The sequence below is a fragment of the Humulus lupulus genome, chromosome 6 (assembly GCF_963169125.1).
Source record: "Humulus lupulus chromosome 6, drHumLupu1.1, whole genome shotgun sequence".
Taxonomy (NCBI): domain Eukaryota; kingdom Viridiplantae; phylum Streptophyta; class Magnoliopsida; order Rosales; family Cannabaceae; genus Humulus; species Humulus lupulus.
Genome location: NC_084798.1, coordinates 31,126,140 through 31,153,219, shown reverse-complemented (window position 1 = coordinate 31,153,219; position 27,080 = coordinate 31,126,140). Strand labels below are relative to the sequence as shown.

Genomic DNA, 27,080 nt, shown 5'->3' with positions numbered 1-27,080 from the left:
TTTACAATAAATCTCATTTAATACTCTGTATTTTAAAATCGTACATATTCGGTACTTGTATTTTAAAATCATATATATTTGATGCCTAAACTCAAATTTAATTAATAAAATTTTACTAATTTAATCATACTGAATTTAATTATATAAGTTACAAATTCAAATTTAATTACTTACCTACGTATGATTGCAATTTGGTCTTATTGACAAAATTTTATTTATTAAATCTGAGACTGAGTATCAGTATGATTTTAAAATGACTACTGTTTAAAAGAGAACCAAATAAGTAAATTCTCTTTATTAAAACAAAACTATTATGTAAAGTGATTTGCCAAACACACCCTTATAAAAAAATAATAATAAAAAAGCTAAACTCTATTTGTAGATCACGAATTATTAAAGTACCAAAACCATGCTGCAAGACTGCAATGAGTACCAAAACATATCATAAGCCAAAACTAAATAAACTTTTGAAGATGCAACATAAACTCATCTTCGAAACAGCACAAGCAAGTTAACCAATATCAAGTCATCATCGGCCGCTGCTAACGGCGTCCTTGCTGACCGGAACCAAGCAATGGGCTGAAACACATGGCTATAATGAAGGGTTTTTTACTCACGTCACATACAGCACAGGAATCCCAAACGGGCCTCGTGTTAAAAAAAAGGAACTTGTAAAACTTTGAAGGAAACCAACGAAGAAATTATTAGTGTCTTTACTTATGGTTCATGGTTATGGATGCATATCATGATTAGCTACAGATAAAAACACATTCGCTTCCAACTTTTTAAATCATCACAGCAACTGTAACTGCAACCAACAACCCCTTTAGCTTTCAGGTTCACCTCATCATCAACTACAGGTAAAAGCATGTTCATGTCCAGTTTTTAAAGCAATAAAAGTCCAGAGGTAATGAAATGAGTTATCATTTGCCAACATTAATTTTTTTTAAAAAGAAAGAAAAAAGAAATTGGATGCAAAGTTTATTTATTTTTTAATCATTGAAATATATGAAGATGGGGAATTGGATAAAATTATCCCAAGTTTTTCAATAGGATTAAATCATCTCATACTTTAAAAATGAATTAAAATGTTGATTAATTTTTTCAATATCCTCTCCAATTTCTTAACAAAATCACATGATAAAAATTATCCCATCCAATCCTACTCTTCAAATGTAACCAAATAGTGTAGATCTTTATTTCTTACTTCATTAATCTCCTTAATTTCTCCCAAGTATTTTTCTTTCTCCATTCTAAAAGAAAGATTTGTCCGAAATGATGGTAAGTGATTGTTTTGATACAAGTTTGTTAAAATGGACATATATTCCAATCTAAAAAGACAAATGAATCCATTATTGGACTATTTGAACCAAGAATTAATGTTTTACAAGTTTATATGACATAACTAAATTTCAACCGGGCCTAATTTAAACATGATTTGCTATTTTGCTAATATATTCTAAAAAATGGATCCTGTGCATGTAAATGAAATTTCATCACAATTTTTAACAAATATCTTTTGAATCCACCGTACTTCTGAAATGTATTACTTGCAATAGGGAACTCCATAAAATATCCCCATATACCCAATATTACTAACCTCATCCCCTTTTTCTCACAAAATTATTCTCCAACCCACTTAAAATGACGTACTACCCCTAAAAAATACAATTTAATACCAAAAAATTAAAAAACAACCCCATGGAATTCGATATACACAAATCCTCTCATTCTCATTTCACTAAAATAATCAAACTCACCTTCTAAATCATAATATATATATATATATATATATCTACTATCAGATTTCGAAACACAAGTAGAGACTCACTCTCAATAGTTTCACATTTTTTTTTTCACAAAAGTTTACCAAATTGAAGGAGGAAAGAATTCTTGAAGCAATTAATCATGAGTAATTAATATTGTTATTTATAGGTTATGGGTGTACATAAAATAATTTGTAAGTATTTTTTAGAAGTGGGCTGAAATGACAAACTTCCATTTGAAATCTAAGATGTGGGCTGAAATGACCAACATCCATTTGAGATCTATGATTTAGAGTTTTTTATTCCAACCTATGTTCGAACATAGCATAGGTTATCCTATAATGCAGTTTTTTTTTTTTTTTTTTTCCGAAAACAAGTAAACTTGATACAAATTCATTTTTCTCGTCACTTTTTCAAAACAAAACAACTTAAAAGAATGATAAAACTTTTTTACAATACACCCATAAACTAAACATGTGAGGATTTGTAATGATTTTAAATTCAAGAGGTATTTCTTTGTGTTTATGCTTTCAGTAGTTAAGTCATTTTTTAGTGGGTAGAAGGATAATTTTGTGAGAAACATTAAAATGAGTATATACTTATGTGAACAGTTTTTAGAGTTTCCTTCCAAAATTTAAGTGTAGCAAGTTTTTGAGGCAGTTGTGAAGATTTATCTACTCATTAAGTTTTGTTTCTTTAAGTAAACTTTACAAATCAATTAAAAAAATAATTTGTCTTAATTATTTTTTTTGCATGTTCTCTAAAATGAAACGGATTTCTTTTTTGAATACATGCCAACTTTAAAAAAGAAAAAAAATCATTTACCATAAATTTTGGGATAAATCTTGATTTCGAAATCAAGACAAAAAGATTATATATATATATATATATAAGTTCATGAAATTGATGAAATTTTATATGTAAAATTATGATTTAAAATTTTAATAAACATATGCTTTTAAGTTTCATCAATATGCGATGAACAAGTAAACGTTTACATTTATTAAATGTTGAAATCATTATTTTACAATTAAAGTTTAATAAATGTCCTTAATTTGTGCATTTGTCTTGTTTTAATATAAGACAAAAAATTTGTCCTAAAATTATAATAATTTTTTTAATAGGTTTAGAAAAATGAGCATAACTCACAATGTAGAAAGAACATCAATCCATTTTTGGATCATTTGAACATGGACTTTACTATTCACAAAATTGTATACCAGAAAATGGCCCCATTAGAATGTTTAATGAGTCCAATTTGGACTACAGCATAAAAGAATTTGCAATCAAGCATGACCCAAATATACTTAATTCTCAGTTGTAACACTAAGCCTTAATTAGACAAGAATAGCGCCAAATATTATTAAGTGCAAAAAATTAAATACGACTTCAAATTCTGCCAAGTTACATCATGAATGACCCCTCTAGATTTGTTATTTAACATTCCAAATCTTCTATATAGGTGCTTAAATAAAGCATTCATCAATTCTTGTTCTAGTTTATAAATTTCATGTACTTTATTTCATTTACTTTCATGTTGTAATGTTATTTTCTATACAGTAGTTTAAGTTCTAACACTTGAAGTTATGATTACTTTTTTCTTATTATTGGTTTTCATCTTTTTCATTAACTAATTTACATTTTTTGAGGTAAAAGGTGAAACTCTTGATATTATAATAAAGATAGTTTTAATTCTTACTCTGAGATAAAATGTTCATATTCATTTGCTATTTTGAGGTGTTGTATTTATTTTTCTATAATTAACTTAGTTACCCTCCTTGTAAAGTGACTAAGTGAGATCTAGCTTAATTCATTGTTAACAAATTTTAACACTTTAAATGCTTAAATCACATTTATAAGTGAAAGAGTTATTAGGTAATTGCAATAATATTAATACAATTATAAATGAAATTTAGTTGCTATATTTTCCGATGAGAACTTCAAGTGTGTACTCTAATGGAGTTATAAAGATAAAATAAACTTAAACCTATTATATGGTGACTCTTCTAGTTTACCTTTTTAGTTTCCTATTGCTTGTTTTATCTAACATATTCTATCTTAAACTACATTATTATTTTTTACCAATGCTTTGTACTTCCAAAATTTATTACTGATGACAACCCACACCTAGGTTTACCATCTTTAAATTGTAGCAATATGATTATTAAAAAAAAATCCCAAAGACACAAGACTTTCTAAAATGATGAGTTAAACCTTAGGTCTCAGCAATAATGATATCATTGGATAAAAATAACTTAACTTATTGTTTCTGTGATCAATAAACTGCAAAATCAACTCATTCTTCTAAAGTCAGCCTACTGTTGCCACCAGCATCAAAGTTGCAGCAACGAACAGCCACACATCCTTCTGTATGACCCTGTTCAATCTTTGTCGGGGTGTAGCTATAAAACCCAATAAATGATCGAAAACAGGAAAAGAGAAAACGGGAATTGACACAAAACTTACAAGGAACATGGCTATAAGCTTAAAAAAAAAATATAAAACTCATGTAGAAATCAGTTAATAAGTAGAGTTAATATTGAAAAAGTTGACAGTAAAGAAGTTCAATCCTACCAAAAGCAAGAAATTAAGAACATACATGACAATCAAAGGTCTCCAACATTAACTGAACAGCCATAAGAAAAGTACCAAATCCCTCTAGGGAGTTTCCACCTTCCCTAGTAACATAAGTCCTACTAAAGAAAACAGGGCGATTAGATTACTTTTAAATCTGAAAAATGCAAGAATAAGCAAAAATGTTCCACATGATGGAAAGCAAGACATATTCTGTATCTACTCACCTCAGCATCTAAATATCTTTGGGTTGAACTTTGAGAATCATGAGAAAGACCTCAAGGAGACACACTCCGAGAAGAAGATTTTCCCCTCCTTCTCTGTCCATCTAGGCTTTCACCACTTGGTGATGGAATTCTTCGCGGGGAAAGACTTCTTTCAGGTCTAAGACTACGCCGTGCTGGAGAGGCACTATAAAATAAAACAGAAGGGCACACCAAATGTAACTGGAACTTAAAAAATAGAAATTATGCTGCACTATAAAATTGGTAAAAACATTAATAACTGGAACTACTTCAAACCTGTCAACAGATCGGGATCGACTTCGACTCCGACTCTGTCCTTCACCTTCATAGTGGTCCCTTACCCTTCTGCTATTATCAGAACTAGTACTCCTGCTTCTCCTTCGACTATGATAATCCACGTCCCTCCTATTGTAACGGTCACGCTCATATCTATCATAACTTCTACTGCGGCTTCTCCTCCGATAGTCTCGGTCTCTGCAGTCATCCCGATTCCTGATAAATAAACAAAAATATAAGTGATGCTTTGTAGACTATAAACTTAAATACAAAATAATATATAAAAATAAATAAAACAGGTTAAAGTTGTTCCATTACAAAGTGCAATTAATTTAAGTGCAGAACAAAAAGAAAATGTGTATCGACAATGGTCACTAAAACGTAACATGTTCTCCATTCAAACCTGGAAGAAAATTCGTGGAACTTGAAATAAGCGGGGGACCAGCAAAAGAAAGAACATTTTACCAGAACCATTTAACGTAGAAATTACAAACCCATTATTGAAGCTTAAGTTAACTATTTAGCTGTAAACAAGACATCTGTATCTCAATTTGATACATTCAAGAAAAGAGGTAAAAAGTAAAACCAAGAATAACAACAAACAAAAACAAAAGAACCTATAAAAATTAAATAAATATATTTTCTTTGATACAGCTAGCATACTTGGTGCACATAATAAAACCAGAAACAATTAGGTCCAAAGTTTGAACCCGAGACCCCCACCTTATCCCTTCCGCTTTTACCACTGAGCTAGCCTCAGTGGCTTAAATGAATATATAATAACACACAGAACAGTGACACACATATTATACATACATCCAATTACCATTCTACATCTAAAATGGTTAAGGTATAACACTTTCTCTATGTTTATTTCCTCTCTTACCACAAATACTACCTCTTATCACATAAAACTCCAACCACAAAGTAGTAGTTACTCACTCCTATAAGCCATATATTAGCAGGCACAGGCCTACAACTATATATTAATAGAACCAACAGAATACTGTAATAAAAAGATATAACATAAAAAGTTATAGTTACTTGTACCTTAACATGAAAAGATCATCAAATCAAATCCATATGATCTCCATCACTTCAAAATGAAAGATCTATTCCTTTTCAATTTCAGTAACTGATACTCATATTGTTGATCATACAAGTCAATGAGATACCATTTCAACTTACATTACGCAGTAGAAGTCTTGAAAATTAATCAGATTTGTGATGCCACTAGTCTCTTACAGAACTACTCAAGTAAGTTTAACAATGTAGTCAACAAAACCAGAAAGAAGAGACAGGAGTGCAGTAACCATTTTATCTTACTACCATAGCAGCAGTACCAATATCCAACAAGAGATAGAGCACTTACCTTCTCCTAGGACTGCGACTTCTTGATCTGTAGCTTGATCTTGGAGAGACTTCACTAATCCTTCCTTTATGACTGGAAAAAGAAAAATAAACAATTCACGATATAGCAGAACTGAACAGCAAACATAAAGAAGAACAAGCGCAAAATGAAGATTGGATAATAAAAAATGCAGAAACACTCAACATTTGATAACAAAAGATCTCATAGAAAAAAATATTCAACACTACACATGAAAAGAAAAAAAAGTAATTAATCAACAAGTTCAAAGGAAAGAATTTGGAAAGTAAGTAGCAAAATCATCACAAGATAAATACATAAGTTAACTTACCCATCTGCACCACAATTATAAAGTACCTAAACCAACTGATTGAAAAGTAATTCAAGGAACAATTCTCGAATTCAAATTCAAACTTTTTAGGCAAATAACATTCTAGAGAATCCCATAAACCAATTTGCAATCTGGAATACATATAAAGTCAAATTCAACCCAAAAACAACAAATTTCCAAGGGAAAAACTACTATTAAGAAAAAAAATTCACTATATAAACTTACATCCTCTCTGCATTGGGTCCATATTTAGCAAACTGAACTGTTATCTCTCGGCCATCAACAACTCTTCCTGAGAAAAATTCCAAGAAAAAATTTCTTGGAAATTGAGATTTGTACATGGATATTGTTTATTACGCGTGGTAAATTAATAAATAAAGGGGAAAAATTATACCATCAAGCCTATCAACTGCCTTATGTGCCTCGTCTGCATACTTGTAGCGCACAAACGCAAAACCCCTCGACTCTCCAGTCCTAAACAAATCCCCCAAACCAAACAGTAAACGAGCAAATAAACAGATACAGGAACAAAATTTTCTCGGCAACCAAACAGCGAAAAACTAAATAAGAGAACCGGGTCTAAACAGAAGAAAAGTTAGAAGAACCTTCGATCTCTGGGGATGAAGATGTCGACAACCTTTCCGTACTTGTCGAAAAGTGGAAATAGATCATCAGCCGTGGTACCTGATCAAAAAAGTTCAAAACTATAATGTTATTGACAGAATTTTCAGAAAATATATACATATATAGAGAGAGAGAGAGAGAGATAACTTACGGAAGGTAATATTGAGGACGAGAAGAGAGTAGGTGTCAGAGATGTCAGGAGGACCAGACCTACCGAAGTGAGACATGGTTGAGTGGAGAGAGATGGGAGGAAGAGGTATGAGCAGAGAGTAGAGAGAGAAAGATGGATTGGATTTGTTTGATTTGTTTTGGTTTGGTTTGGTTTGGTTTGGCTTGCTTTTATGAAGGAAGAAACTTCTTCAATATAACAATATTCTCCTTCTTTTGTATTTTATTTTATTAATTAATAAGATTTAAATTGTTTTTTTAATGGATATTTTTAGAAAATAAAAATTGGGTAATTTTTCTAGACGATGGTTGATCATAGTCAACTATTAAATAACTAATTTAATAAAAACTTAATTATGTAACAATTATTATAATTATATAAATTAAATTATGAAGTGTGATAGTTTATACGAATTGTAATTATTGGTAAATAATTTTAATGTGAAAATAATTTCATGTTATATATAGCTTTACTCACGGCAGTATATAAGAGTGATTATCAAATATTTGAGATAAATTAGGTAAGTTGTTAATTTAAAATCATCTATATATTTATACTAGGTTCAAGCAATGCAGTTTGTTGTACCCTAAAATTAGCACGAGTTCAATTATTCAGCTCATGTATAGCTCGCAGATGAATATGTGGAAAAATAGCTAAGTAGAATATTTTGTTAACAATGATGTGAGCAACTCGAAACTCAATCTAGTTCGTACACGATGTACAGATTTTTATCAAAACGTCTCTTAGGATAACAATCCAGTTCGAGACTTATAGTGGCTAGATCCACATTTGGGCGCCTTGAGCTTAATACGAACTAAGGTTCAGATAGTCTTTAAACACCAGCTTGGGTGAGATATTCAGCTCGTGGGAACCTGGTCCGAACGCATACTGAAGGTCAGAACGCATACTGAAGGATCTCAAGAGATTCGGAGGCTCCTTATACGATCATTAATGCCTGAGCTGTATTGCATAGCTATCGTTTATTATCTGAGATAGCGTGAATATATTCTATTATGTTATCAAATCATATATCAATATAAATGAGAATAATTTGAATGTATACCTTACTTGTTCATGCGGTTACTCAAACCTGTCTTGGAAATTCTCCTATAAATATCAAGGATAATGAACAAGGAAGGGGACAACTTTTTTGGTATTACTAAAACTCTGCAGAAATTGTAAGTGAAAAGCAATAATACTGTCTCGTAAACTAGGTGGATTTTAACTATTGAACCACGTAAAAGTTGTATATGTACGAAAGAGTTCTTATTATTTCATTACAGTTTACAATTTAGCACTAATATCACTATTAGATTTCTTAATCTGCCGTTGGCGAAAAACTGCGTCAACAGTTTGGTGCTCTCGTTGAGAGAAAATTAGTGTTTCACAAGTTTCAATCGACATTCATCATGGTGCTCATTCGATCGATGCATAACAATGAGATGGAGTAGCCCGGTGGGCAGGAGACCCATCATACTGCTGTTCTCACTGAAAGGGACCCAGATGTTCAACAACGTCTTGAGAAGCAACAGGTGGGTTAGGACGACACTGGGAGTTCAGCGTCACTCCCACCAAATCCTAATCCAGGATATTTAACTGCCGTCAAGATGGAAAACGCCCAATTAAGGAGCCATCTCGCTAGGGAAAATAGAAAGATCGAGGAGGTCTTGGCTCGGTTACCCTCTCTTGCAACCGATGTTAATGTCGGAAAGAGGCAAAGTGGGTCTCATAAGTCCCATGGGAATAACCAGTCTAAACCTAGTCGTTCTGTTAGGACCACCACTCCGAGCTCTATACCTTCAGAGTGAAACCACCGAAGTGCTCAGCCCACTGATCATCACAGGAGTTATCATCAGCATGTCAGTCGGTCAGTCAGAACTGCGACCCCTAGCTCCGTGCCTTCTTCACAAATTCCTAGGAGTGCCCACAACAATCCACCAGGGTGAGCTAGGACAAGTTCACAGAGGCAAAATGCTCCAGCGAATCCTCTTGTGCCATGATCAGAACCCTAGGCACAGAGAACTCGGGACAATGGGGTAGAGCCGAGGCGGGCTAATTTAGTTCGTCCTGATGGAACGGGGATAGTCTCGCCAATAAGGCATCTGCCATCACCAGTTAGACATCCTACACCACCTCGCCCACAACGAGATGCTCCAGTTTGTGGGAACAGTGGGAGAAATCCTCCCCCGTCAGTAGATACTTACGCCCCATGGGCACGTGCTGAGAATCCAGGTCCTCGATCTTAGTCGCGGGCCGTAAGTTTTGCAAATGGAAGTTACTGGACGGGGAGCCAGCGTGGAGGCAAGTCTTAGAGCAACCTGAGAAATCATATGAGCTCAGCACAAAGTCCTCGATATGATCCACAACCCGACCTGCGCGATCATTTAAACTCACAAATAAGGTATCCAGCTCGTAATGAGGATGTTAGTTATACTCGACATGAAGGAGGTTCGTCTATCGTACGCGACAATGGGAATGTCCCACCTAACCAAGCTCGAACTTGGAGGGACAACAACCCATCAAATGCGTACAATAGGATGGGAGCTATTGAACGGCCCCCAGTTAACCTAGAGACCAAGGAATTAACCCTTGAGCAACTGGCCTTGATGGAGGAACAAATGAAGAGGCTCTTATTTGGAAAGGTGGTGGACGATTGCGACTCAGATGAAGAGCTCGAACCTTTCGCTCCAAACATTGCAGCAGCTACGCATCCTATTGGCTTTAGGATGCCGAACATGCCGATATTTGATGGAAACACAGATCCATCTGATCACCTCGGGATGTTCAACACAATGATGATGGCCCACAATGTCGGGCTCGATCTAAGATGTATCATGTTCCCTGTGACTCTGGTCGAACCTACCAGATAGTGGTTTAAACAGTACAAGAAGCATTCGATAAGCTCGTGGAAGAATTTGTCTTCCGAGTTTAAGCGAGCATTTCAAGCTTCACGGGAAGCTCGTGTAGAGGCCGATTCATTGGTCAATATAAAACAGCAACTTGGTGAATCACTGAAAGCATATCTGAGCAGATTCGCCAATGTTGCATCATAAGCTAGGGATGTTGATGACAGCTCTAAGCTCATGGTGATGAGGACATGAATCTTGGTGGGAGGCGACTAATGGCAAGAACTCCAACGAAAAGGAGTTAAAAGTGTAGATGAGTTCTTGGCCCGAGCTGAGGAGTGGATAAATCTGGAAGAGGTGTGATCTGTTGTCGTAGAAACCAGATAGGCCCCTATCCAACCCAGTGGAGCGGTGACAGATGTTACAGCTACGACTCAACTTGTTACCCAGAATAACCAAGCGGGAAACAACAAGAGGAAGGGGAATGGTGAGGGCGACCAGAACGGCACAAAGAAGAACAAGTCCGTGGAGAAATTCAAGCCCGTTTATGCCACCTACACTAACCTAACAAACACCCGGAAACATATCTTCCTGGAAAATTCTAATCGCCTCCCGTAGAAGAAGCCAGAGCCTTTAAGGCATCAGAGGGCAAAAAGAGATCCCTCAAAGTTTTGTCGATTCCATAATGACATCGGTCATAACACTGATGATTGCCGACAGTTGAAGGATGAGATTGAGACTCTCATTCGGGCTGGACCATTAGCCTAGTATGCCCAAAATTGGGTAGTTCTCAATCAACCTGCCGGGTAGAATCCTCATCCAGCTCCGGAAGCCCCGACAGGTCAGCCTGGAGCTCAGATGAATCAGGTTGACTGTAACGTTCCAAATTACCTAATAAGGCTTAGGGCCTTGATTAGGGGTCATGATGGCAAATTATGGAAATTACATGTTTATGCGTTATATATGTGCATAATTATGCTATTATGTGAGTTATATTATAATATGACTTGATATGTGATAACTATTGAATAAAGAGTTATTTCATGTGCTTTTGAGCTTATAATTGTGAAAAAAATATTGGGTGATGATAGTTTATTTTTAACTTTTGTAGCTAACTTTGGTGTTTTTATGATCTTAGTTAAGTCTAGTTATTTTTGTGGTTTTTAATATCCAATGGGTTGAAGATAATAGTTTCATGAATAGATATTTGTACAAATGATGAACTAACATGAGAAACTATCTAAAGTGAATTTTTGATGGCTAAATTATCAGGTTTTGCTGCAGCAAAGTAGATTTTGTTGAAGCATTTTGATCAGGCAGCTTTTGGGCACCTAGAATACGTGGCAAGTCAATGGGTGAGCTGGAATAGTGGCTAAGGTGGCAAGTACAGAAAGCTTGAGTCGAAAATTGGGAGAAAATGACAAAAGAAAATAGGAGACTCGCGTTTTTTACAAGGAGGGCAATATTGTACTTTTGAGGCTAAAGGAGGAAACCTAGAATACACCAAAACAAGCATCAGCCAAAATATTGAGAGAGGCAACCATTTTTGGAAAAGAAAAACCAGCAAGAAGAAGGAAAGAAACCCATAAATCAGCAAGGAAGATGGAGGACGAAAAGAGAGCTCAAGCATCATTTTGGATTTGTTCTTTCTTTTATTCCTAAACTCCATTTTTATATTTTCTAAGTGATTTCTGAATCTGAATATTATGGTCTGTTTTGATTGTGGATTAATTTTTATTAACTCAGCCATGAACTAATTTTTAGGTGGCTTGAATTGTTGATGAACCCTATGTTATAGTCTAGTAATTTCTTGCACTTTATTTTAGTAAAATCTCTCTTGTCATTCAAGTGTGCTTATATTAATTTCTTGTTGTTGTTTGGCCAGCAATGGCAAGATATTTAGTTATGTTTAATGCTGGAAAGATTAAATGTAATGGGAAGAACTTGGATGACATAAGTCATAATCTAGATTAGATTATGTTAGTAAGTAACATAGGGATGTGTTATTTGCCTTGTGTAACTTTTGATAATTAAACTTTGAATTTTCATTCTTAAATCTGGTTTTGCATAGGAATATGTTTAATTAGGTAAAAGAATTAATGTCGTAAAATTTTGGAAAGTTTTATGACTGTTTAATGAATTCTTGTTAACCTGGGAGTTTTGCTAGAATATTGTTGTCGCAATCTGTTCGCAATTTATTCAGGATGATTAATATAGGGGAAATCAATAATTCAAGTTCATTTTGCAATCCATATATCTCTTTCAATTTTCTTGTTTAGTTCAGTTTTAATTTCAGTATTTCCATCTCTTTTAATATTTTGTTTAGCCTATAAACAACTCATTTGATTTTTAGTATTTTTAAGTTGTGTAGTAATTGTTTTGCTTATTTTTTCTAATTTGCAATCCCTATGGAGACGATCTACTTATCATTATATTACTTGTGTGATTACGTGCACTTGTGTATTTAAAATCAAATTTAAATTTGTCACAACAAGTTTTTGGCGCCGTTGCTGGGGATTGGAATTAGAAATTTTTGTAATATCAATTACTTGCAATTTATTTTTCTTTGTTAAGCTGACTTTGTTTGCTTGCTCTTGTGTTTTCTCATATTTACTATATGAACGAGCAAGAAGACTGTTGACGCGGTTCTTCGCCAACAGGTAATTAAGAGAAGGAGAGAAAGGGATTAGCGCTCAAAGTAGAACCGTCACAGATAGGAAATCTTAGAGGATGAACTAGGTGACTCAAGACACGTTTTTAAGTGGTTCAAAGGTTAAAATCCTTCTACTCCACTAGTCAATATTATTGATATATTCTGGGTCTGGGTATTTGGTTACAAAGTATATATCTCTTCAGAGACTATTTTTTCCAACCCTTATCAACTCCCAGGGTCCCCATATTTATAGGAGAAAGCACCTGGAAGTTGGTAAGGAGGTCATCCCGTGACCTTCTTATTTGTCATATCAACTATGTGACATTCATGATTAATTCCTAAACCTGACACATAAGTATGGTCAAATCGATAGGTAAGGAGATATTGGGCCGCACGGCCCAACCCAGCCGTGGGTGTCTGAATACGCACGTTCCTGCTGCGTGTTCGAGAAGTCAGGGAGATATCGAACACGTGATGTCAGATATAGGCACGTTTATCTTGCGTGTGTTGACTTTACAAAGGGTCAGAGATCCATGAGAAGCTCGTACCACGAGTTGCTCCCCTGACCCGATCGTCGGCCTTCAGACTCCTTCCCCCAGTCTTGGGCAGCCTTGGCGAGTCCTTGAGGATCCCTCGAGCAAAGGGGGTACGACCTCGAAAACAGGAGCTCCGGCCTGGGGAAATTTACGGACTAACCATGATTAGTCCGAGGCTCGACCTGCTAATCAGCCCGTGGGAAAACCAGGGCGTACATCTGCCCCCCAAGCTCCTGCTCGTGGTATATGACGTCATATATAGAAGACCACAGTAGGGGCTTTTAGACTTCCCCACAACCCTTCACATTCCACTTTTTGTGCAGGCGTCTGATACGTGGAACATTTTGGGTGGCGACGGTACGTTTTACGAAAACCGCATTTAATGGCCTAGTCTAAGCCCAGCCGTCGTTTCGTATTTCGAGTGGAAGGCCTCGGATCCCTCACTAGGGTCATCCAAGAGCCTTCTACACGTGATCCTTCATGTATATAAAAAGGGGGTGGCCACCCTACGCACGGGCCACCCCTTCATTCAAAATTTCCCAAATCTCTTTCCTTCTTCCCTCTCTAACTTTCAGAAGAACGAAACCCTCGACTCAGTTGCTGCCATTTTCATTGTTCAAGAAGCTTAGGCGCACGAGTTTCTCCGAAGCTTTGGAAGCTATTTCACCGACGAAGCTCCTACCAACGCAGCACTCTCGTCAACCTTCCAGCCATACACTGTAAGTTTCCTGACCCTGTTCACTTTGAAAACATGCTACTATAGCTTAGGTAAAAAAAATTTTTTACTGTAGCCGCATGCAAGGGTTTTCTGGGTTGCGTGGATATGGAGGGTGACAGCCCTTTTTAGGTTAGGACATACTTGTTGTAGGAAATCGCCTTAGAGTATGGGTTTCAGGATGTTTTTTCTGGAACAATTTCTGGGTAAAAGTTTTGGGAAATTTTGGGTGTAAAACCGGGTAGCTTAGGGAACACGCCTCATGGGCGGTTTTGCAATTTCTGCCTACTGAAACTTTCCTCCCAAGGCAAATTTTACTCTGAATCCCCTGACACGCGAATTCCGAGTAATCTGGGATCTGTTGGGAGTATACGCGCGTGTTCACTGAACCACGTGGTTCCACCTTCCGCGAGCTGGGCTTACCTCAGCTCGTGCAAATAATAATTATTCTTCCTCCTGCTTGGGTCGCCTTTTCTAAAATGTTTTATTGTGTTCACTAGGCGACCAGATGGCTCCAAAAAAGAACCTCCCTCAGAAGAACGTTGGAAGCTCGGCCTCCCAGCAGGAAAAAGGAAAGGCGGTGATGTCCAGCTCGCCGATCCCCCACTTTGGGCCGGCCGTGGAGAAACAGGTCGAGGTGGCCCCTGACGCATTCTTTGAGGCGGAGAGAATCGTCTCAAAGATAACCGACCAGGCGAAGATCAACAAACTCTTCCTCACCCACAACATTCCACTGGGGAAAGCCTCCATCATTGCTCGACCTGCTGCGGAGGGCGAGCGGAGCTGCACGCCGCTAGACGAATCGTTCGCGGCCTGGAGCGATGAACACTTCAAGGCAAGGGCCTTCCTTCCCCTGGATCAGTACTTCGCTAATTTCCTGAATTATGTGGGGTTGGCCCCATTTCAGCTCCCCCCCAACTCCTACCGTCTGCTGGCAGGGTTGAGGTACTTATTCAAGAAGCAGGAGTGGGAGGTCCCCACTCCTGCAGATATTTTATACTTCTTTTGCCTAAAAGCCTGCCCGGACTAGCGGGGGCGAGGCAATGGGTTCTACTATTTAACCCGTTTTCCTAATACGGCGGCGGTCATCGAGCTGCCAAGCCATCCAAATGACTTCAAGGACCAGTTCTTCATGTCAACTGGGTTCCGGAACTACGAGCACCATTACTTCAACCGTCCTCGTAAGTGAACCCTGATCTTAGCTCGCCTTTTAAGTGATATTTTATTTTAGCTCCTCTCGTATTCCACTCTGATTCCAGCCAATCTTGCAGCCATCTACGTGAGGACCAAAAAATCTGTGACCCTCGGGGGTCAATATGAAACACTGGCGGGCTTGCCCCCCAGTGAAAAGGACTATCGCGTGCTCGTGACGGACGAGACGATGGTGTTCTGCAAACTGATTTTCCCAAATCAGACTCTGAACCTGAAGAGGCCCCAGGGGCCGCCCCCAGCCCGCGACAACAGACCTATCATCGTTGAGGAGGTCGCGGCAGAGGAAGACGAGGAGGACGAGGCGGCTGAAGTTCCGCTCGTGAGGAATAAGAAGAGGACCTTGGAGGTCGCCTAGGGGATGGACGAGGAGAGGATCCAATCCGGAGCAGCCGCGGGTCCTTCCGGCCAAGGTAACCCTTTCTTGCTTAAGAATGTAGATAGGGCCACTGCGGACCCCCGGCTGGTTAGGTTCAATCCTAGGCAGATTGTCCATCGTCACCGAAGGGACCCGGACCTGAACACACTCCTGCTCCATTGTGTTGACCGGCTCATGCTGGATCACCAAGAGAGCCGGCCTAGGGGTACCGTAGTAGTAGATACACCCTAGCCTTTAGGTCGATCATTTTTTAGGAGTATGGGACCAACTTACGCACGTGGCCATCACTTCAGAGGGGCATCTATGCTCTGGGGCTTAGGCAGTATGTAGAAGGGTCTAGCCCCGAGTCAGAACCGGACCCAGAACTTGCGCCTGTTCGGGAAATAATCGTCTTAGGTTCTTCCAGCTCGAGGGGTAGGGCTCCCCTAGTATTCGTATACTTTTTGCCTTTAACCTTTTGCTTTTATTTCTCCCTGATTGCTAACTTGTAATAACCATGTTTTTTGTTTTTGCAGAAGAGATGTCTCAGCCCGAGGATAGCCTGCGGGGCATAGTCTTCGGGGGGAATCCCCCAGCAGGGCCAAGATTGAAAAGGCTCCGAGGGTCCAAGAGCATGGCTGGGGGCTCCACTAAATCTCCGGCAAAGGAGAAGGAAAAAACCCCATCATCCCAGGTCGAGGGGGCAATTCTTCCTGCTGCCGGAGCAGGACACATGCCCCCGCCGCCCCAGCGATCTCCATCAGCCACCCAGGACGTGGGAATGGAGGTCGGGACTCCGGCTGCAGTGGCCCCCGGCGTACGCATCACGGTCGACCCCCAGGATCTGGAGAAGATCCCAGAAGCCTTCCGGGGGACGGTGTATGAGTCGGCGAGCTACGCCGTCAACCATTTCTACAAGTTCAAAGAGAAGGAGCTCCGGGCTATTGAGACAATGAGCCCGGTCCACGTAATAGAGTCATCGATGGACATGACCCTAACGGTAAGCTGCCCCATTCTTTTAAAGCTTTAATTCTCACACACCGCCTTATTTTTCCACTTAGCCAATTTATCTTCCATTTCTCGCAGGGCATCGCTGCCGTACACCGAGGCATCACCAGGACCAGAGCTCAGCTCGAGGAGATGAGGGCTGAGCACCAGACCGCCCTTCAGGAGGCTCAGGCGGCGAAAGATGCGCTGGCGACCTCGAAGGCCGAGTTAGAGAGGACCCGCTCGAAGGTCCAAGAGCTTGAGACATCCCTTGCCACCTCACGAACAGACCTTGAGGCAGCGAAGACTGAGGCCCAGGCCGCCCTTGAAGCCGAACGGGCCACCTCGGAACAGTCCATGCAGGAACTGTTCTATCGTTGCTGGGCCCACAACCCGGAGGCTGACTTCTCTTTCATGTCGTCGAGTCTCTGGGCGCGCTTGTTGGTGAAGTTCCAAGCCCGCTTTGACAAAGAGGTGCCGCCCTCGGAGACTGGGGAAGCCTCTGGTGCGGCGGAGCAGGGTGAGACCGCGACCTCCAAGGGGCCGACTGACGGGGCTTAGGGCGCTTTTTCTTCTCTTTATTTTGAAGTATTTTATGTAATCCTTAGCACGAGGTATTTTTTCCTCGAGACAATTTGCCTTGCAATTTTAACTTATATATTTCTTCATGCTTTTGGCTACAATACACATATTTTGTTTTTTGATAAACTTAGTTCGTGTTAACCGTTATTCATATCCCGGGCCCTTTAAGAAGAACCACGATCCATAAATTTAAGTTAACTTCTAAGTTTTATGACTCGGTTAACACCAGGAGCTTATTTTGAAAACTTAGTTCGCATCAACTTTTGTCCATGTCTCGAGTTCTTTAAGAAGAACCACGATCAATAAATTTAAGTTAACTTCTAAGTTTTATGACCCGGTTAACACCAGGAGCTTTATTTTGAAAACTTAGTTCGCGTCAACTTTTATCCATGTCTCGAGTTCTTTAAGAAGAACCACGATCAATAAATTTAAGTTAACTTCTAAGTTTTATGACCCGGTTAACACCAGGAGCTTATTTTGAAAACTTAGTTCGCGTCAACTTTTATCCATATCTCGAGTTCTTTAAGAAGAACCACGATCAATAAATTTAAGTTAACTTCTAAGTTTTATGACCCGGTTAACACCAGGAGCTTATTTTGAAAACTTAGTTCGCGTCAACTTTTATCCATATCTCGAGTTCTTTAAGAAGAACCACGATCAATAAATTTAAGTTAACTTCTAAGTTTTGTGACCCGGTTAAAACCAGGATATGACTTAGTTGGCGTTAACCCTTATCCATATCTGGAGCTCTTTAAGAAGAGCAACGATCCATAGATAAGAATCAACATCTAAGTCGTTAAGGAGACCTGGTTATATCCAGGTACCATATGCCCCCCAAGTAACTGGGAAAGGGTCTTTCGTGGTTACTTTAAAAAGAAAAACTTGCAAATAAAAAGAAAAACTTGATTTTTATTAATACATAAAAAGTGGCCTTCCAGGCCTTACAAGTGGATCATTGATAATATTTCTTCAAGTGGATGGCGTTCCAAGTCCGTGGGACTGCCCCTCCATCAAGTCGAGCTAACTTATAAGTTCCTTCCTTGATGACTTCAATGACCTGGTATGGTCCTTCCCAGCTCGGTCCCAAGACTCCATCTTTGGGATCTTTCCCGGCTAGGAAAACTCTCCTTAGGACCAAGTCGCCAACGCTAAAGGTACGTTTTTTGACTTTAGTGTTGAAGTAGCGAGTGATCTTCTGCTGATAATGGGCGAGCTGGAGCTGCGAATCCTCTCGCCTTTCATCGATAATGTCTAGGGAATGGCATAGGAGCTCGTGGTTCCTATCTTGGTCGTAAGACTGGGCTCTATGCGACAGAACCTTAACTTCCACGGGGAGGACTGCTTCACTCCCAAAGGTTAGGGAGAAAGGAGTGTGTCCCGTAGGAGTCCGATGCAAGGTCCGATATGCCCAAAGGACCTGGGGGAGCTGTTCTGGCCAGACCCCCTTTGCCTCATCTAGCCTCTTCTTGAGGCTCGCCTTTAGAGTCTTGTTGACAGCCTCGACCTGGCCGTTTGCTTGAGGATAGGCCACAGAGGAGAAGCTTTTCACAATTCCGTGCCTTTCACAAAACTCAGTGAACAGGTCACTGTCGAACTGAGTGCCGTTGTCGGAGACAATTTTCTTCGGCAGGCCGAACCGACAGATGATGCTTTTAACCACAAAGTCGAGTACCTTCTTCGATGTTATTGTTGCCAACGGCTCTGCCTCGGCCCACTTAGTAAAGTAGTCGATGGCTACCACAGCGTAACGGACCCCGCCCTTTCCGGTAGGCAGGGTGCCTACTAAATCTATCCCCCAAAAGGCGAATGGCCAAGGGGCCGAGATCATTTTCAGTTCGACTGGAGGAGCTCGGGCAACCGCAGCGAAACGCTGGCACTTGTCGCACTTTTTCACATACGAGATCGAGTCTCTTGACAGAGTCGGCCAGTAATAACCTTGCCTGAGAACCTTTAAGGCCAGGCTTTGCCCCCCAGCATGGTCTCCGCAGAATCCTTCGTGAATGTCCTGCAGGATGGCCTGTGCCTCACCTGGATGAACGCACCGGAGGAGAGGTAGGGAATGTCCACGTCGGTACAACACACCATCGACCAGCGTGTACCTCGGAGCTTGATACAAGACTCGCCGTGCATCGTTACGCTCTTCAGGCAGCTTGCCCTCGACGAGATACTCAAGAATGGGGGTCATCCAGGTCGGCTTGGCATCAATCATCTCGACCTCTGCCCGATCTCCTTCTATACTTGGTTTTTTCAAGAATTCTATTGGCACCAACCCCAGGGTTTCTGTCTCTCCCGAGGTGGCGAGTTTGGCGAGAGCATCTGCGTTGGCGTTCTGTTCCCGAGGTATCTGTTCGATCGATCCTTGCTCAAATGCGGACAGCTCAGTTTTTACCTTTGCCAAATAGGCGGCCATCTTGGATCCCCGCGCCTGATATTCGCCCAGAACCTGGTTTACCACGAGCTGGGAGTCACTGAAGCACTGGACGGAGCTCGCCTTTAACTCCTTAGCTACCCTCAGCCCAGCTAACAAAGCTTCGTACTCTGCCTCGTTGTTAGACGCCTTGAACCTGAACCTTAGCGCCGAGTGGAATCTATGTCCCTCGGGGGATATTAGAATGATTCCGGCCCCGGAGCCGTTCTTGTTAGATGAACCATCAACGAAGATCTTCCATGACGAATGCGGCGAGGTGACTTGAAGTAGGCCTTCTGATGGATCCTCCTGGAATCCCGTGCACTCCGCCACGAAGTCAGCCAATGCCTGACTTTTTATGGCAGTTCGTGGAGTATAGAAAATCTCGAACTGACTGAGTTCGACCGCCCACTTTAACAAACGTCCCGATGCTTCAGGCTTTTGCAAAACCTGCCTTAGAGGCTGATCGGTCATGACGTGTACCGAGTGGGACTGGAAATACGATTTGAGCTTTCGCGAGGCTGTGATTAGGCAAAACGCCAATTTTTCCATCAGTGGGTACCGTGATTCTGCTCCGAGGAGTCTCTTGCTGATGTAGTAGACTGGCTTTTGAACTTGGTCCTCTTCTCGTACTAGCACGGCGCTAGCTGCATCCTCAGTGACGGCCATGCAGAGGAAAAGAGGCTCTCCTGCCCTGGGCTTGGACAGCACGGGCGGTTCAGCCAAATGCGCCTTCAGATCGAGGAATGCGCTTTCGCACTCTACTGTCCACTCAAACTTCTTGTTTCCCCGGAGCAGGTTGTAGAAGGGCAAACACTTGTCGGTTGACTTGGAAATGAACCGGTTGAGTGCTGCCACCCTTCCTGTGAGGCCTTGGACATCTTTCCACGACCTGGGGGAAGGAAACTCGAGCAGTGACCTGATTTTGTCGGGGTTCGCCTCGATTCCTCGGGTATTGACTATGAACCCCAGGAATTTCCCCGATGCGACACCGAACGTGCATTTCTGAGGATTGAGCCTCATGCCGTATTCCCGTAGTATCTTAAAATGTTCTTCCAGGTCGGAAACATGGTTGTCGGCAGTCTTTGACTTGACGAGCATGTCATCAACATACACTTCCATGTTCTTTCCGATCTGGTCTGCGAACATTTTGTTTACTAGCCTCTGGTAGGTAGCTCCGGCATTCTTCAGGCCAAACGGCATGACCTTATAGCAATAGACATTCGTTGGGGTCATGAAGCTGGTATGCTCCTGGTCTGCCAGATTCATCGCGATCTGATTGTAGCCTAAGTACGCGTCCATGAAGGACATGAGCTCGTGCCCCGCCGTAGCATCCACCAGCTGATCGATCCTTGGCAATGGAAAGCAATCCTTGGGGCAGGCTTTATTCAGGTCGGAGAAGTCAATGCAGGTCCGCCATTTCCCGTTGGGCTTTGGAACTAGCACGGGATTGGCGACCCAAATTGGAAATTTGGCTTCGCGGATAAAGCCACACTTTTTGAGCCAGGCCACTTCTTCTTCTAGGGCTTCGGCTCGGGTTGTTCCTAAACGCCTTTGCTTTTGAGACTTGGCAGGAACACTTTTATCCAGATGGAGCGTGTGCATGATGACACTCGGGCTGATCCCCACCATGTCCTCGTGGGACCATGCGAATACGTCCAAGCTATTCTTCAGAAACGTAATCAGCTCCGCCTTTCTCTTGTCGCAGAGGTTCTTCCCAAGCTTAACCGTCCGTGACGGATTTTGTTTATCAATGTTCACCTCCTCGAGCTCCTCAATAGCCTGGAGCTCGGATCTGTCCTCGCCTACTCGGGGGTCAATGTCCTCACTCAAGGCGATCTTTTCCTCTTCGGGATTCTGAGGTTTTTCAATCTTAGGAGCCGCCAAGGGTCCCTGAGATTCCTCCTCGCCCTGAATGGCCATTGCCAGCTGCCCGGGTTTAGACTTTCCCTACATGGAAATGCTGTAGCATTCCCTGGCAGCGAGCTGATCGCCCTTGATGGTGCAGATTCCTGTTGAAGTAGGGAACTTCATGGCGAGGTGTTGAATGGAAGTGATGGCCTCAAAAGCTATGAGCGTAGGTCGGCCCAAAATGGCGTTGTAGGCAGCGGAGCAGTCAATGACCACGAACTCAAGCAGCTTGGAGACTGTCCGAGACTCTTCTCCTAGGGTGATCACCAGCTCGATCGTCCTTATCGCTGCCGATCCTTCTCCCGAAAAACCATACAGCATCATGGAGGTCGCCTTTAGCTCGGTGACGGTTAGACCCATCTTCTCTAAGGTGGATTGGAATAGGAGGTTCACCGAGCTTCCGTTGTCCATCAACACTCTCCTCACTCTCCGGTTGGCGAGCTGGACTACTACGACCAAGGGATCATTATGGGGGAATTGGACATGGCCTGCGTCTTCCTCCGTAAAAGTAATCGGTTGCTTCTCTAACCGCTGCTGTTTTGAATGACGCTGCTCCGGGACGAACCCCGCTCTGTTGTGGGCCTTTAATTCATTCACATACCTCTTCTAGGCGCCTCTGCTTGTGCCAGCCATGTGTGGTCCTCCAAAGATGGTGGATATCTCTCCCTCGACCACGGGAGGAGGGATGTCCTGATCTACCCGAGGCCCGGGCTGACTAGCTGGGACTTCTGGAGCGGGTCGACCCGCTGGGACCCTGTTTCGTGAATATTGCGCCAAGGGGCCTGCTCGGATGAGAGTCTCTATCTCATCTTTTAGATACCTGCAATCGTCAGTATTGTGGCCGACGTCGTTATGAAAATGGCTGAATTTTGAAGTGTCTCTCTTTCCCTTGTGGTGTTTCAATGGCTCCGGCCTCTTCCAGGGGACCCGAGCAGCGTTGGCCAGGAAGATACTTTCCCTGGACTGGGTGAGCTCGGTATATGTTGTGAACACGGGCTTGAATTTATCCACAGACTTATTCTTCTTTTGACCGTGCTGGCTGTTTTCACCATTTCCCTTTCTTTTGCCACCACCGGGCTGGTTGTTCTGCGCGACCTCGGGGATCGCCACCACGATCTCTGTCCCCGTTCCAGCGGTCTTCTCGGGAACCGGCTGGTCCCCGCGGCTGAAGCTTCAGCTTCTTCTAAGTTTATCCACTCTTGGGCCCTGTTAAGGAATTCGTTAACCGAGCTGACTCCTTTTCTTTGGATATCTTTCCACAGGTCTCCCCCGACCAGGATTCCGGTTCTCATGGCCATGAGCTTGGAGCTATCATCTGCGTCTCTGGCTCGAGCAGCGACATTCGCGAATCTGCTCAAGTAGGCTTTCAGCGTCTCACCGGGCTGCTGCCTCACGTTAGCTAGGGAGTCAGCTTGGACTCGGGCGGCCTGGGAGGCGCGGAACGCCCTTTTGAAATCAGCTGAAAAGGTCTTCCAGGAGCTGATTGACTGCCTTTTACTCTGCTTGAACCACTGCCTGGCAGGTCCAGTCAGTGTGGAAGGAAAGATCAAGCAACGCAGCTCTGGGCCAATGTTATGGGCCATCATTAGGGTGTTGAACATCCCTAAATGGTCCGACGGGTCTCCGTCCCCATTGAACTTTGACAAGTGAGGCATACGGAAGCCAGATGGGTATGTCGTCGCTGCTATGTTGGGGGCGAAGAGTTCCATTTCGTCACCCGAATCATATTCATCTTTTTCTTTTTCTGATAGGAGCTTCCTCATCAGTTCCTCCATCTGAGTTAGGCGCTCGAGGGTTTGGTCCTGAGATCCTGGGTTATTTCGGGGCTGTTCAACAGCTCCGGACCCATTGTACATATTAGGTGGGTTGTTACCCCTCCTATCTTGAGATAGGTTATTTGGGACATTCCCTCCGTTACGTACTTCGGATCGGACTCCCGCCGAGCGGGCCAGGCTACCATCTCTAGCTCGATCCTCCCTGGGTGGTCTGGTGGCTCTGTGCCGAACTCAGTCGCTGACGCAGGTCTCCTCCGGAGAGATCACTCCGGCGGCTGCCGGTCCAATGACTCCTGCTGGACAGGCTTGGAGTGCGTCTTTGGCGGTGAGGACCTGAGCTTTCTTCAGGCGCCCTGCTACGCCGGGAAGGTCCCGCTGATGGTGGGTTTCTCCTACTACTCCCGTAAGCTGGGATGTCTCGGACGGGCCGAGGAGACGGATATTTGATTGGAGAAGGAGGATGCCTGACTGGGGAGGCGATCCTAGTTCCGTCTGGACGGATCAAGTTTGGTGGGGGCCTTTCGGCCCTGCCAGCTTGCTGGTCCCGCTCTGGGCGAGCTGGACGAGGTGCAGGACGGTCTTCTGGGACGGGCTGACGTCGCTGGCCCTCCCCGGATCTCCTTCGAGAATTTCCTCGAGCTCTCCTGGGCGTTCTCGAGGAAGGTTGAGAACTAGGAGTTGACGTCCTGACCGAACGGCTGTATTGCTGTTGTCCGGTTCCAGGCATTTCCCTGAAGTTTGCCTCTTGATGGTGCGATGAAGGGGTGGAGTTGGCTGCAGGAAGTCTATCCGAACGGCTATGCCTGGGCCGATTACCCCAGTGAGACTTAGGAGCCTCACCTTGCCTCTCTCCAACGTTAACGTTGGTTGTGAGAGGGGGTAGTCGGGCCAGAATATCCTGGATTTGCCGACCGGATGCTGCTAACTAGCCCCTCAGTTGAGCATTCTCCATCTCCACTGCCGTATAATAACACGGGTTCGGATTAGGTGGCTGGGGCGCTGAGCTACCAGTGTCGTCTTGGCCCGACGGCTGCTTTCCTGGCCTCTGTTGGACTTCAGGAATTTGTTCATCAGGGATGGCAATATGGTGGGCCTCCTGCTGCTCTGTTTCGTTGCCATACCTGGATCGAGTGGTCACCATAGTTGGATGTTTGTGGCAGCACTAATTGAACTTGCTCTCAATGAAAGCACCAAACTGTTGACGCGGTTCTTCGCCAACAGGTAATTAAGAGAAGGAGAGAAAGGGATTAGCGCTCAAAGTAGAACCGTCACAGATAGGAAATCTTAGAGGATGAACTAGGTGACTCAAGACACGTTTTTAAGTGGTTGGTTAAAATCCTTCTACTCCACTAGTCAATATTATTGATATATTCTGGGTCTGGGTATTTGGTTACAAAGTATATATCTCTTCAGAGACTATTTTTTCCAACCCTTATCAACTCCCAGGGTCCCCATATTTATAGGAGAAGGCACCTGGAAGTTGGTAAGGAGGTCATCCTGTGACCTTCTTATTTGTCATATCAACTATGTGACATTCATGATTAATTCCTAAACTTGACACATAAGTATGGTCAAATCGATAGGTAAGGAGATATTGGGCCGCACGGCCCAACCCAGCCGTGGGTGTCTGAATACGCACGTTCCTGCTGCGTGTCCGAGAAGTCAGGGAGATATCGGACACGTGATGTCAGATATAGGCACGTTTATCTTGCGTGTGTTGACTTTACAAAGGGTCAGAGATCCATGAGAAGCTCGTACCACGAGCTGCTCCCCTGACCCGATCGTCGGCCTTCAGACTCCTTCCCCCAGTCTTGGGCAGCCTTGGCGAGTCCTTGAGGATCCCTCGAGCAAAGGGGGTACGACCTCGAAAACAGGAGCTCCGGCCTGGGGAAATTTACGGACTAACCATGATTAGTCCGAGGCTCGACCTGCTAATCAGCCCGTGGGAAAACCAGGGCGTACAAAGACATTGAACTAGCTCTTATTGACCCTGAGATTGAAAGAACAGTTAGAAGAAGACTAAGGGAACAATGGGCTCAAAATCACCTTAATATGGCTGAAGAGGTTGGAGGAGTTGAGGGTGTTAATAATGTCACTAATGCAATTGCTATGGCTGATGATATAGAGAGATCCATAAGGGAGTATGCTACCCCCATGTTTAATGAGCTCAATCTGAGCATTGTTAGGCATGAAATTCAAGCACCCCAATTCGAGTTAAAGCCTGCTATGTTCCAAATGTTGCAAACAGTGGGTCAATTTAGTGGGCTGCCTACTGAGGATCCTTATCTTCATATTCGTTCATTTTTTTGAGGTGAGCGATTCTTTCAAGCTACAAGGAGTGAGTGACGAGGCCTTAAGGTTGAAATTGTTCCTTTTCTCTTTGAGGGATCGAGCTAGAGCTTGTCTAAACACCTTTCCTCCCGACTTGGTGACTACATGGAATGATTTGGCTGAGAAATTCTTGATGAAGTACTTTCCTCCAACCAAAAATGCCAAGTTTCGCAATGAAATCATGTCATTTCAGCAGTTGGAAGATGAATCATTTTGTGAAGCTTGGGAGAGATTTAAGGAGTTATTGAGGAAATGCCCACACCATAGGATTCCGCATTGTATCTGTTATCCAAAAAACAAGCATGGATGACATGGCAAACATTTAGTACACGTGGCTAACATCTGGCAGAATTCGTGCTCGACCATCGACCAGGAAGACATCTACTGTCACGACGTTCGATCTCTTCATACAACTAGCCTGGTCGTACGCATGCTATAAGCGGAAAAGATCCTATGCAGTTATGATAGTATCCGAAATTATCTCCCATGATTTCCTGAGTATCCGATTATTTAGGAAATAATATCTGTAACAAATTAATGTAAATCCTCCTTGAGCCTATAAATAGAGAAGGAGGGCTCAAGGGAAAAGGATCTTCTTCTTCTTTTTTGCTTTCTGATCACTAGAGATTAGAGTTATCCTATTTGAGATATTGTCTTGTTCTTCAGAGGTTAGTGAAACTCATTGAACCCTAGTTCTTTGATCACTCATTTGAATCCTATATCAATAACAATTCAAGTGGACGTAGGTTATTACCAGATTCTGGGGCCGAACCACTATAAACTCTTGTGTTCTTTATTGTTTCGTCATCATATTCTTTCAAACGTGTTTGTCCAAATCAAGCATATTTGACTCCGTGTTAGTTGGCCAAAATCAGGGTCAACATTCTGGTGCTTTCATTGAGAGCTTGATACATTATCACTGAAAGATCAATGGCGAAAACTACCAAGAAAACTGGACAGGCGGCCAGCGCTGCACCATCTCACCCGCCTCCTCCTCCTCCAAAGGTGGCTGAGGATGAGCCACATTTGGAATTTGATGAGGAAGAAATGGACTCTGAGACGGTGAAGAATATCCTAGGAGTATTGCAGGATGAACTGGCCAATTTGAGGGCCAGCCAGGAAAGTGCTGCCGATATCATGGCACGGCAGCAACAAGAAATTGAACGGCAGCGCCTAGAGCTGAGTGAAAGGCAGGCGGAGATGGACCATCGCCAGAGGGAGGCCATGGCAGCCCTCGAGGCAGCCCTACAACTGGCTAGGAATCAGGCTACACCTGCCTCGCAGCCTGATCAACCTGTGAATGGGCCGCCCCACAGGGGTCCCAATCCTAGCCTGCCTATCCAACCCTCGAGCCCACAAAGGCCCGAGCAGCCACCGGCGCCTCAGGACGATGTCCCGCTAAGGGACCCTGAAGCA

The 27,080-nt window shown here is 42.6% G+C and overlaps 1 protein-coding gene and 1 non-coding gene across 5 annotated transcripts; both read right to left on the bottom strand.

The window, feature by feature from the left end:
* Positions 1-3,988: 3,988 nt before the first annotated feature.
* On the bottom strand, positions 3,989-7,507 carry LOC133782005 (serine/arginine-rich splicing factor SC35). 4 transcript variants are annotated; one of them, XR_009870308.1, is made up of 9 exons: positions 7,337-7,507; positions 7,167-7,245; positions 6,956-7,035; positions 6,787-6,853; positions 6,234-6,305; positions 4,862-5,077; positions 4,568-4,751; positions 4,366-4,459; positions 3,989-4,168 (listed from the first exon to the last, which is right to left on the bottom strand). XR_009870308.1 is itself a non-coding variant. In XM_062221143.1 (7 exons), the coding sequence occupies exons 1-7, from the start codon at positions 7,410-7,412 to the stop codon at positions 4,619-4,621; spliced, it is 723 nt and encodes a 240-aa protein (XP_062077127.1). In that variant the 5' UTR covers positions 7,413-7,507; the 3' UTR covers positions 4,252-4,618. The 4 variants fall into 4 exon arrangements, 1 of the variants encoding a protein (XP_062077127.1); XR_009870307.1 differs by lacking the exon at positions 3,989-4,168 and having other exon boundaries at positions 4,252-4,459; XR_009870306.1 differs by lacking the exon at positions 3,989-4,168 and having other exon boundaries at positions 4,252-4,462; positions 7,337-7,506.
* An 18,320-nt stretch (positions 7,508-25,827) lies between these two features.
* LOC133787530 (small nucleolar RNA R71) lies at positions 25,828-25,934 on the bottom strand. Its single transcript, XR_009872547.1, has one exon. It is a non-coding gene; the product is annotated as a small nucleolar RNA R71 (small nucleolar RNA).
* Positions 25,935-27,080: the final 1,146 nt, after the last annotated feature.

Excerpts from the sequence above, each read along its gene's own strand:
- LOC133782005 (XM_062221143.1), bottom strand. The coding sequence starts at position 7,412 with ATGTCTCACTTCGGTAGGTCTGGTCCTCCTGACATCTCTGACACCTAC. Across the intron at positions 7,246-7,336 it reads CGTCCTCAATATTACCTTCC|GTACCACGGCTGATGATCTA; the intron begins GTAAGTTATCTC and ends TTTTTTGATCAG. Across the intron at positions 6,854-6,955 it reads GGCAGTTGATAGGCTTGATG|GAAGAGTTGTTGATGGCCGA; the intron begins GTATAATTTTTC and ends AATTTTTCTCAG.